Source organism: Salvelinus fontinalis, chromosome 19 (assembly GCF_029448725.1).
Source record: "Salvelinus fontinalis isolate EN_2023a chromosome 19, ASM2944872v1, whole genome shotgun sequence".
NCBI lineage: Eukaryota > Metazoa > Chordata > Actinopteri > Salmoniformes > Salmonidae > Salvelinus > Salvelinus fontinalis.
Genome location: NC_074683.1, coordinates 55,081,504 through 55,094,367, shown reverse-complemented (window position 1 = coordinate 55,094,367; position 12,864 = coordinate 55,081,504). Strand labels below are relative to the sequence as shown.

Here is a 12,864-nt window from a genome sequence, read left to right as displayed (position 1 = left end):
GGCCAGCAGCTTGGCTTTCTACCAGGTGAGGCATCTTACCTTGAATCTGAGGGATGTAGGAGGCCAGCAGCTTGGCTCTCTTCTTCTCATATCCCTTCTGTGTGATGTCCCCTGGAGAGACAGAGAGAGGAGACAGTGGTGAGTCACTGGGCCACATGGCCATCAGATAAGATGTGTGGTCTTGACATGGTGTGTACAGTGTGTGATTGCCTGTGTGCGCCACCGCCACAAAAAGCACCCAATCCAGCCTCTAGCGCTGGCACCACAGAGCACCAAGAGGCCACGGGATATCACCCCCCTCCCCAAATGAACATCTCTGGGACAAGGACAATGACTGTGTTGTGATATCCAGAGACCAAAGTCCATCTGGTCTGGTCTAGTCTGGGACACAGCAGTATAATACTCTAAACTCTGTAGCCTAACAAATCCTACTTCCTAACTTAAAACACATAAACTCCCTCCCAAGTCCTTTGTCTTTATTGTCACAAACACCCTCCCATCCAGAGTGCACTGAGCCTATAAACATCAGGGATGCCAACTGCCGAGGGACCAATATGGTGCCACTTTCTGCACTGAGACATGTAATAAATCCCTGCAGGGGGAAATGCAGGTTGGAACTAATTAAACAACAAATAATATGGTCTACATCACAGGTGTCAAACTCATTCCACGGGGGGCCGAGTGTCTGCGGGTTTTCGCTCCTCCCTTGTACTTGATTGATGAATTAACATCACTAATTAGTTAGGAACTCCCCACACCTGGTTGTCTAGGGCTTTATTGAAAGGAAAAACCAAAAACCTGCAGACACTAGGCCCTCCGTGGAATGAGTTTGACACCCCTGCTACATGATCAGTCTCTGTGTGTAAAATAAGTGGTTCATGTGAACCGAACTCACAGCTAAAATATGTAAAGAAAGCAATGCAATGTTATTTGTTGCCCAGACTTTACTGCAAATGACACTCAAGTCTTGAGACAAAAACAAAACTAATATTGCAGTTACCACGACAGCCTTTAGAACGCTTGTGACCACACCTAAATATTACACTTGGAGGGAAAAACATCTTAAGGTAGAAATAGAATGAAACAAACAGGCTACGCGCGACGTCGCGCTCCAGCGGCCGAGGCTACGCGCGACGTCGCGCTCCAGCGGCCGAGGCTACGCGCGACGTCGCGCTCCAGCGGCCGAGGCTACGCGCGACGTCGCGCTCCAGCGGCCGAGGCTACGCGCGACGTCGCGCTCCAGCGGCCGAGGCTACGCGCGACGTCGCGCTCCAGCGGCCGAGGCTACGCGCGACGTCGCGCTCCAGCGGCCGGGCCTACGCGCGACGTCGCGCTCCAGCGGCCGGGCCTACGCGCGACGTCGCGCTCCAGCGGCCGGGCCTACGCGCGACGTCGCGCTCCAGCGGCCGGGCCTACGCGCGACGTCGCGCTCCAGCGGCCGGGCCTACGCGCGACGTCGCGCTCCAGCGGCCGGGCCTACGCGCGACGTCGCGCTCCAGCGGCCGGGCCTACGCGCGACGTCGCGCTCCAGCGGCCGGGCCTACGCGCGACGTCGCGCTCCAGCGGCCGGGCCTACGCGCGACGTCGCGCTCCAGCGGCCGGGCCTACGCGCGACGTCGCGCTCCAGCGGCCGGGCCTACGCGCGACGTCGCGCTCCAGCGGCCGGGCCTACGCGCGACGTCGCGCTCCAGCGGCCGGGCCTACGCGCGACGTCGCGCTCCAGCGGCCGGGCCTACGCGCGACGTCGCGCTCCAGCGGCCGGGCCTACGCGCGACGTCGCGCTCCAGCGGCCGGGCCTACGCGCGACGTCGCGCTCCAGCGGCCGGGCCTACGCGCGACGTCGCGCTCCAGCGGCCGGGCCTACGCGCGACGTCGCGCTCCAGCGGCCGGGCCTACGCGCGACGTCGCGCTCCAGCGGCCGGGCCTACGCGCGACGTCGCGCTCCAGCGGCCGGGCCTACGCGCGACGTCGCGCTCCAGCGGCCGGGCCTACGCGCGACGTCGCGCTCCAGCGGCCGGGCCTACGCGCGACGTCGCGCTCCAGCGGCCGGGCCTACGCGCGACGTCGCGCTCCAGCGGCCGGGCCTACGCGCGACGTCGCGCTCCAGCGGCCGGGCCTACGCGCGACGTCGCGCTCCAGCGGCCGGGCCTACGCGCGACGTCGCGCTCCAGCGGCCGAGCATACGCGTGTGCAAAAATAACTTTCACTGAGTAAATATTTTTATAATCACTCACACAAATTCAACACAAAAGCAATATCTTTGGTCTGCACATTATCACATTGTACACTTTCTTCCTGTGGACATCTGTTCTACAATGTGCCAGAAGAACATGACACCCTTTGTTGGCATTACTGATCTCTTTAACCCAGAGAGTACACCTGGCATACCCCTTTAATCCAGAGAGTACACCGGGCATACCCCTTTAATCCAGAGAGTACACCTGGCATACCCCTTTAATCCAGAGAGTACACCTGGCATACCCCTTTAATCCAGAGAGTACACCTGGCATACCCCTTTAATCCAGAGAGTACACCTGGCATACCCCTTTAATCCAGAGAGTACACCTGGCATACCCCTTTAATCCAGAGTACACCTGGCATACCCCTTTAAATCGCCAGCAGCATACCACCCTGCATACCACTACTGGCTTGCTTCTGAAGCTAAGCAGGGTTGGTCCTGGTCAGGCCCTGGATGGGAGACCAGATGCTGCTGGAAGTGGTGTTGGAGGGCCAGTAGGAGGCACTCTTTCCTCTGGTCTAAAAAATATCCCAATGCCCCAGGGCAGTGATTGGGGACACTGCCCTGTGTAGGGTGCCGTCTTTCGGATGGGACGTTAAACGGGTGTCCTGACTCTGAGGTCATTAAAGATCCCATGGCACTTATCGTAAGAGTAGGGGTGTTAACCCCGGTGTCCTGGCTAAATTCCCAATCTGGCCCTCAAACCATCATGGTCACCTAATAATCCCCAGTTTACAATTGGCTCATTCATCCCCCACCTCTCCCCTGTAACTATTCCCCAGGTCGTTGCTGCAAATGAGAACGTGTTCTCAGTCAACTTACCTGGTAAAATAACGGTAAAATAAAAAAAATAAAAAATAAAAAAAATCCAGAGAGTACACCTGGCATACCCCTTTAATCCAGAGAGTACACCTGGCATACCCCTTTAATCCAGAGAGTACACCTGGCATACCCCTTTAACCCAGAGAGTACACCTGGCATACCCCTTTAACCCAGAGAGTACACCTGGCATACCCCTTTAACCCAGAGAGTACACCTGGCATACCCCTTTAATCCAGAGAGTACACCTGGCATACCCCTTTAATCCAGAGAGTACACCTGGCATACCCCTTTTACCCAGAGAGTACACCTGGCATACCCCTTTTACCCAGAGAGTACACCTGGCATACCCCTTTTACCCAGAGTACACCTGGCATACCCCTTTTACCCAGAGAGTACACCTGGCATACCCCTTTTACCCAGAGAGTACACCTGGCATACCCCTTTAATCCAGAGAGTACACCTGGCATACCCCTTTAATCCAGAGAGTACACCTGGCATACCCCTTTAATCCAGAGAGTACACCTGGCATACCCCTTTAATCCAGAGAGTACACCTGGCATACCCCTTTAATCCAGAGTACACCTGGCATACCCCTTTAAATCGCCAGCAGCATACCACCCTGCATACCACTACTGGCTTGCTTCTGAAGCTAAGCAGGGTTGGTCCTGGTCAGGCCCTGGATGGGAGACCAGATGCTGCTGGAAGTGGTGTTGGAGGGCCAGTAGGAGGCACTCTTTCCTCTGGTCTAAAAAATATCCCAATGCCCCAGGGCAGTGATTGGGGACACTGCCCTGTGTAGGGTGCCGTCTTTCGGATGGGACGTTAAACGGGTGTCCTGACTCTCTGAGGTCATTAAAGATCCCATGGCACTTATCGTAAGAGTAGGGGTGTTAACCCCGGTGTCCTGGCTAAATTCCCAATCTGGCCCTCAAACCATCATGGTCACCTAATAATCCCCAGTTTACAATTGGCTCATTCATCCCCCACCTCTCCCCTGTAACTATTCCCCAGGTCGTTGCTGCAAATGAGAACGTGTTCTCAGTCAACTTACCTGGTAAAATAACGGTAAAATAAAAAAATAAAAAAATAAAAAAAATCCAGAGAGTACACCTGGCATACCCCTTTAATCCAGAGAGTACACCTGGCATACCCCTTTAATCCAGAGAGTACACCTGGCATACCCCTTTTACCCAGAGAGTACACCTGGCATACCCCTTTAACCCAGAGAGTACACCTGGCATACCCCTTTAACCCAGAGAGTACACCTGGCATACCCCTTCAATCCAGAGAGTACACCTGGCATACCCCTTTTACCCAGAGAGTACACCTGGCATACCCCTTTAACCCAGAGAGTACACCTGGCATACCCCTTTAATCCAGAGAGTACACCTGGCATACCCCTTTTACCCAGAGAGTACAACTGGCATACCCCTTTAACCCAGAGAGTACACCTGGCATACCCCTTTAATCCAGAGAGTACACCTGGCATACCCCTTTTACCCAGAGAGTACACCTGGCATACCCCTTTAATCCAGAGAGTACACCTGGCATACCCCTTTAATCCAGAGAGTACACCTGGCATACCCCTTTAATCCAGAGAGTACACCTGGCATACCCCTTCAATCCAGAGAGTACACCTGGCATACCCCTTTAACCCAGAGAGTACACCTGGCATACCCCTTTAACCCAGAGAGTACACCTGGCATACCCCTTTAATCCAGAGAGTACACCTGGCATACCCCTTTAATCCAGAGAGTACACCTGGCATACCCCTTTAATCCAGAGAGTACACCTGGCATACCCCTTTTACCCAGAGAGTACACCTGGCATACCCCTTTAATCCAGAGAGTACACCTGGCATACCCCTTCAATCCAGAGAGTACACCTGGCATACCCCTTCAATCCAGAGAGTACACCTGGCATACCCCTTTTACCCAGAGAGTACAACTGGCATACCCCTTTAATCCAGAGAGTACACCTGGCATACCCCTTTAATCCAGAGAGTACACCTGGCATACCCCTTCAATCCAGAGAGTACACCTGGCATACCCCTTTAATCCAGAGAGTACACCTGGCATACCCCTTTTACCCAGAGAGTACACCTGGCATACCCCTTTAACCCAGAGAGTACACCTGGCATACCCCTTTAATCCAGAGAGTACACCTGGCATACCCCTTCAATCCAGAGAGTACACCTGGCATACCCCTTTTACCCAGAGAGTACAACTGGCATACCCCTTTAACCCAGAGAGTACACCTGGCATACCCCTTTAATCCAGAGAGTACACCTGGCATACCCCTTCAATCCAGAGAGTACACCTGGCATACCCCTTTAATCCAGAGAGTACACCTGGCATACCCCTTTAATCCAGAGAGTACACCTGGCATACCCCTTCAATCCAGAGAGTACACCTGGCATACCCCTTTTACCCACTGTATTGACGAGGGAAAGTGTGTGGTGTTCCTGACACCTCTATAGTGACATCCAGTTTAAACCAGGCCCAGTTTAAGCCAGGCCCAGTTTAAGCCAGGCCCAGTTTAAGCCAGGCCCAGCTCCAGCTACACTTGATCCCTGAATCCACTTGTTAAACAAGCAACTCCTCATTTTTCACCTAATTCTCTCATTCTGAAAATTAACCCCATACTGTAGAGCGAAAACATTACTTTACAGATAACTCGTTAACTACTAACATCTCATACAGATTTCCAGGGTCCAGTAAGCATCTAATAGCCCGTTATAACTTGAGGAAGGAAAAGAGTTGTATACCAGTTAATACTGTGGTGAATTGGTTAGGTTACTAACGCTAGCTCATCTGATGTTGTAACGTTAGCTCATCTGATGTTGCAGCGTTAGCTAGTTAATACTGTAGCAAATTGGTTAGGTTACTAACGCTAGCTCATCTGATGTTGTAACGTTAGCTAGGTTAATACTGTAGCGAATTGGTTAGGTTACTAACGTTAGCTCATCTGATGTTGTAACGTTAGCTAGGTTAATACTGTAGCGAATTGGTTAGGTTACTAACGTTAGCTCATCTGATGTTGTAACGTTAGCTAGGTTAATACTGTAGCGAATTGGTTAGGTTACTAACGCTAGCTCATCTGATGTTGTAACGTTAGCTCATCTGATGTTGCAGCGTTAGCTAGTTAATACTGTAGCAAATTGGTTAGGTTACTAACGCTAGCTCATCTGATGTTGTAACGTTAGCTAGTTAATACTGTGGTGAATTGGTTAGGTTACTAACGCTAGCTCATCTGATGTTGTAGCGTTAGTTGTCTGACTATATTAGCCAGCTAATTTTCACAACATAAACTCAATGTTTTGATCAGATAAGTAGGCTAATGTTGCTCAACATTTCACTGGCTAGCTAACAAGGTTAATTTGATCCAGCTAGCAAGATACTTAACAATGCTAACAATACTTGTTTAAACCACACTTTCTCCCTCATCTCAAACTTTCTAAATGCCAGTGGTTTTTCGGTTACAGCTCATTAAGTATGCTTCATCACCTCAATCGCATGGTATGCTTTCACTGTAAAGCCTATTGTAAATTGGACAATGCAGTTAGATAAATTCTTGTTCAAGGTTTTAACCGATAAGATACTTGTATGTTCATAAATGTCTAATATTATGATCATTTATTTGAATTGCGCGCCCTCCAGTTTCACCGGATGTTGTCAACAGGTCAACGGGACGTCTAGCACTAACATGACACTGAAAATCAGAGAACCAAGTCCAGCTGATGCTGTGATGTATCAGAGCCACCAACAGAGGGCACCAGATGTACATGCTGTGATGTGTCAGAGCCACCAACAGAGGGCACCAGAGGTACATGCTGTGATGTGTCAGAGCCACCAACAGAGGGCACCAGAGGTACATGCTGTGAAGTGTCAGAGCCACCAACAGAGGGCACCAGAGGTACATGCTGTGACGTGTCAGAGCCACCAACAGAGGGCACCAGAGGTACATGCTGTGATGTGTCAGAGCCACCAACAGAGGGCACCAGAGGTACATGCTGTGACGTGTCAGAGCCACCAACAGAGGGCACCAGAGGTACATGCTGTGACGTGTCAGAGCCACCAACAGAGGGCACCAGAGGTACATGCTGTGACGTGTCAGAGCCACCAACAGAGGGCACCAGAGGTACATGCTGTGACGTGTCAGAGCCACCCACAGAGGGCACCAGAGGTACATGCTGTGATGTGTCAGAGCCACCAACAGAGGGCACCAGAGGTACATGCTGTGACGTGTCAGAGCCACCAACAGAGGGCACCAGAGGTACATGCTGTGATGTGTCAGAGCCACCAACAGAGGGCACCAGAGGTACATGCTGTGAAGTGTCAGAGCCACCAACAGAGGGCACCAGAGGTACATGCTGTGACGTGTCAGAGCCACCAACAGAGGGCACCAGAGGTACATGCTGTGATGTGTCAGAGCCACCAACAGAGGGCACCAGAGGTACATGCTGTGACGTGTCAGAGCCACCAACAGAGGGCACCAGAGGTACATGCTGTGACGTGTCAGAGCCACCAACAGAGGGCACCAGAGGTACATGCTGTGACGTGTCAGAGCCACCAACAGAGGGCACCAGAGGTACATGCTGTGACGTGTCAGAGCCACCAACAGAGGGCACCAGAGGTACATGCTGTGATGTGTCAGAGCCACCAACAGAGGGCACCAGAGGTACATGCTGTGACGTGTCAGAGCCACCAACAGAGGGCACCAGAGATACATGCTGTGATGTGTCAGAGCCACCAACAGAGGGCACCAGAGGTACATGCTGTGACGTGTCAGAGCCACCAACAGAGGGCACCAGAGATACATGCTGTGATGTGTCAGAGCCACCAACAGAGGGCACCAGAGGTACATGCTGTGACGTGTCAGAGCCACCAACAGAGGGCACCAGAGGTACATGCTGTGACGTGTCAGAGCCACCAACAGAGGGCACCAGAGGTACATGCTGTGACGTGTCAGAGCCACCAACAGAGGGCACCAGAGGTACATGCTGTGACGTGTCAGAGCCACCAACAGAGGGCACCAGAGGTACATGCTGTGACGTGTCAGAACCACCAACAGAGGGCACCAGAGGTACATGCTGTGACGTGTCAGAGCCACCAACAGAGGGCACCAGAGGTACATGCTGTGACGTGTCAGAGCCACCAACAGAGGGCACCAGAGGTACATGCTGTGATGTGTCAGAGCCACCAACAGAGGGCACCAGAGGTACATGCAGTTTCTCCAGTCAGCGCCACGCCTCACTACCCCTTCCTGGGGATCACCCTCTCCTCCTTCCTTCCCCTCCTTCCTCTCCTTCCTTCCTTCCACTCCTCCTTCCTTCTTTCCTTCCTTCCTTCCCCTCCTTCCTTCCTTCCCCTCCTTCCTTCCTTCCCCTCCTTCCTTCCTTCCCCTCCTTCCTTCCTTCCCCTCCTTCCTTCCTTCCCCTCCTTCCTTCCTTCCCCTCCTTCCCCTCCTTCCCCTCCTTCCCCTCCTTCCCCTCCTTCCCCTCCTTCCCTTCCTTCCCTTCCTTCCCTTCCTTCCCTTCCCTTCCTTCCCCTCCTTCCCCTCCTTCCTTCCTTCCCCTCCTTCCTTCCTTCCTTCCTTCCTTCCCCTCCTTCCTTCCTTCCCCTCCTTCCTTCCTTCCTTCCCCTCCTTCCTTCCTTCCTTCCCCTCCTTCCTTCCTTCCTTCCCCTCCTCTCTCATCTCCCCAACATGTCTCTATTAGTCACTGTCAGTCCCTATCCACACTGCTGGTCCAGCCTCTCCTCCAGCCCATTCACAGACCCATCTGGCTGGGGCAACTGTGGGCTTGGTGGCTAGGTGAAGGAAGAGCAGATTTCTGGCAGGGCATCGTACTGACATTTACAGGGCTTTATATTGAGAGGCTGGATGGCATTGGCCCCTCCTCCCCTCAGCCCATCAACACCCCATCTGAGCCTCACCCCGGGTGGTGTGTTGTCCTCTTAATGAGACCAGAAGCTAATCTTTTTCCTGCTCCACCCACTCCTCTCAAACTGGAATGTGTCATTAATCACTGGGACCATTTAGCCTAGATACAGAAAACTGACGTTCTATTACAAACAAAAAATGAATCCTTAACCAAAGCAAACATTCACGCATGACCAAGTCGCTTTGGATAAAAGCATCTGCTAAAATGGTATATTATTATAAATCCAGAGACACACGGAGGCTAGGTAACTGGGACTCTAGTTGCCAAATGGTATATTATTATAAATCCAGAGACACACGGAGGCTAGGTAACTGGGACTCTAGTTGCCAAATGGTATATTATTATAAATCCAGAGACACACGGAGGCTAGGTAACTGGGACTCTAGTCAGCTGTTTCCTGGAAAATATTTCTGTTCCTTTAAGACAGAATGCTGAGAGAGCATGACCGAGTGACTGATGAAGCCTTGACAGATTCATGACTGTATGAACCTGTACCTAAGTGTGATGCTGCTGTGACCGCAAAAGTATTTAAATGTTATGTTACAAACGCCGACTACAACAAGTGGACTTTACTGTGAAATGCTAACTGACAAGCTCTTTCCCAGCAATGCAGTTAAAAAGTAAATTAACAAATAGGTCAACATTAAATAGTAAAACAATCAAATAAAAAAAGTAATGAGGCTACATACAGGCTATATACAAGGAGTCCCGGTACCGAGTCAGTGTACTGGGGAGACAGGTCGTTGGGGTGATTGAGGTAATATGTACATGGAGGTTAGGTGATTGACTGAAGTACTACGTACATGGAGGTAGGGGGTGAAAAGCAGAAATTCCGGGTAACCGTTTAATCAACTGTTCAGCAGTCTTATGGCCTTGGGGTAGAAGCTGTTCAGGAGCCTTTTGGACCTAGACTTGGCGCTCTGGGACTGCTTGCCGTGCGATAGCAGAGAAAACAGTTGATGACTAGGGTGGCTGGAGTCTTTAAAAATGTTTAGGGCCTTCCTCTGACACCGCCTGGTATAGAGGTCCTGGATGGCAGGAAGCTTGGCCCCAGTGATGTACTGGGCCGTACGCACTACCCTCTGTAGCGCCTTGCAGTTGCAGTCAAGATGCTCTCGATGGTGCAGCTGTAGAACTTTGAGGATCTGAGGGCCAAATCTTTTCAGCCTCCTGAGGGGGAAGAGGTGTAGTCGTGCCCTCTTCACGACTGTGTTAGTGTGTTTGGACCATGATAGATCCTTAGTGATGTGGACACCAGGGAACTTGAAGCTCCACTACAGCCCTGTTGATGTCAATGGGGGCTTGTTCAGCCCTCCTTCTCCTCTAGTCCACGATCAGGTCTTTTGTCTTGCTCACATTGAGGGAGAGGTTGTTGTCCTGGCACCACACTGCCAGGTCTCTGACCTCCTCCCTATAGGCTGTCTCATCGTCATCGGAGATCAGGCCTACCATCGTTGTGTCGTCAGCAAACTTAATGAGGGTGTTGGAGTTGTGTGCGGACACAGTCGTGGGTGAACAGGGAGTACAGCACCCACTCTGAAGGGACCCCGTGTTGAGGGTCAGCGTGGCGAATGTATTGTTGCCTACCCTCACCACCTGGGGGCGGCCCGTCAAAAAGTATGGTATCCAATTGCAGAGGGAGGTGTTTAATACCAGGGTCCTAAGCTAGTGATGAGTTGAGGGCACTATGGTGTTGAACGCTGAACTGAACTGTAGTCAATGAACAGTATTCTCGTGTAAGTGTTCCTTTTGTCCAGGTGGGAAAGGCCAGTGTGGAGTGCAATAGAGACTGTGTCATCTGTGGATCTGTTGGGGCGGTATGTGAATTGGAGTGGGTCCAGGGTGTCTGGGATGATGGTGTTGATGTGAGTCATGACCAGCCTTTCAAAGCATTTCATGGCTACAGATGTGAGTGCTACGGGGCGATAGTTATTTAGACATGTTACCTTGGAATTCTTGGGCACAGGGACTGTGGTGGACTACTTGAAACATGTGGGTATTACAGACTGGGTGAGTTAGAGGTTGAAAAAAAATGTCCCTGAAGACACTTGCTAGCTGGTTAGCGAATGCTCTCTGAGTACGTGTCCTGGTAATCCATCTGGCCAGCGGCTTTGTGAATGTTGTCATCCGGAATGGCTGGTGCTCTCATGCATGGTTCAGTGTTTCGTTTTTTTTCTTGAAGCGAGCATAAAGGGAATTTAGCTCGTCTGGTAGGCCGGCGTCACTGGGCAGCTCGCGGCTGGGTTTCCCTTCGTAATCCATGATAGTTTGCAAGCCCTGCCACATCCGACATGCGTCAGAGCCGGTGTAGTAGGATTTAATCTTAGTCCTGTATTGACACTTTGCCTGTTTGAGGATTCGTCTGAGGGCATAGCAGGAATTCTTATAAGCGTCAGTATTGGTGTCCTTCTCCTTGAAAGCGGCAGCTCTAGCCTTTAGCTCGGTGCAGATGTTGCCTGTAATCCATGGCTTCTGGTTGTGATATGTATGTACAGTCACTGTGGAGACTATGTCATCGATGCACTTATTAATGAAGCCAGTGACTGATGAGGTAAACTCCTCAATGTCATCGGATGAAGCCAGGAACATATTCCAATCAGTGCTAGTGAAACCATCCTGTAGGTTAGTATTCGATTCATCGGACAACTTCCGTATTGAATGTGTCACTGGTACTTCCCGTTTCAGTTTTTGTTTGTAAAGCAGGAATCAGGATGATAGAGTTATGGTCAGATTTGTCAAATGGAGGGCGAGGGAGAGCTTTGTATGCGTCTCTGTGTGTGGAGTAAAGGTGATTGAGAGTTGTTTTGCCTCTAGATGCACAGGAGACGTGCAGGTAAAAATCAGATAAAACAGATCTGATTCCCAGCATTAAAATTACCGGCCACCAGGAGCTTATGGCCCTACGCAGCTCTTCGAGCGCGGCCTACGCAGCTCTTCGAGCGCGGCCTACGCAGCTCTTCGAGCGCGGCCTACGCAGCTTGCAGTCTTGGCTCCAGCATTGAAGCATAAAGCTTCTCATGAGGTTTTCTAACTCAGGTTAGCACAACTTCGAGACTTCCTTATTATAGATCGCTCACCAGCTGTTGTTCCCGTGGGCTGAGAGAGGACTGGGGACGGGGGACGACTGGAGACACCATGGGGTCCTGTGTAGACGTATAAAGCTCTACAACCATGTTGTAGAACAAAAACTGTTCTTAAATACCAGCATCAAGTTAGTATTTATTCACCCATGAAAAAGACCTGGCTTTGCAGAACCTAGAGTTGTGGAGAGGCATTACGTACTAGACATGATCACAGAGGTTTGTCCATGTATAGGTCTGTAATAACTGTAATATAATAGGCTGATATGAGAGTTCTCCATCACACCCGGACTCCTGTTTTCACACTGCTCTGCCAGCTTCATGGCATTTCCTGGAGAAACACCTTCCTGTGGAAATAGCTGTGGGAACTAAAGTAGCAGCCAGACCCTCTGCTGTTAGGAGACCTCGTCTCCCATACTCTCCATACTGTTAGGAGACCTCGTCTCCCATACTCTCCCTGCTGTTAGGAGACCTCGTCTCCCATACTCTCCCTGCTGTTAGGAGACCTCGTCTCCCATACTCTCCCTGCTGTTAGGAGACCTCGTCTCCCATACTCTCCCTGCTGTTAGGAGACCTCGTCTCCCATACTCCCCCTGCTGTTAGGAGACCTCGTCTCCCATACTCCCCCTGCTGTTAGGAGACCTCGTCTCCCATACTCCCCCTGCTGTTAGGAGACCTCGTCTCCCATACTCCCCCTGCTGTTAGGAGACCCCGTCTCCCATACTCCCCCTGCTGTTAGGAGACCTCGTCTCCCATACTCCCCCTGCTGTTAGGAGACC

At 51.5% G+C, this 12,864-nt stretch overlaps 1 protein-coding gene across 2 annotated transcripts in view; it reads right to left on the bottom strand.

The window, feature by feature from the left end:
• dip2a (disco-interacting protein 2 homolog A) overlaps positions 1-12,864 on the bottom strand; it is a 341,096-nt gene that overhangs the window by 245,941 nt on the left and 82,291 nt on the right. For both annotated transcript variants that reach the window (XM_055871967.1, XM_055871968.1), the window contains exon 2: positions 40-111. In XM_055871967.1, the coding sequence (XP_055727942.1) occupies positions 40-111 (72 nt within the window). The remainder of the gene's footprint in view (positions 1-39; positions 112-12,864) is intronic.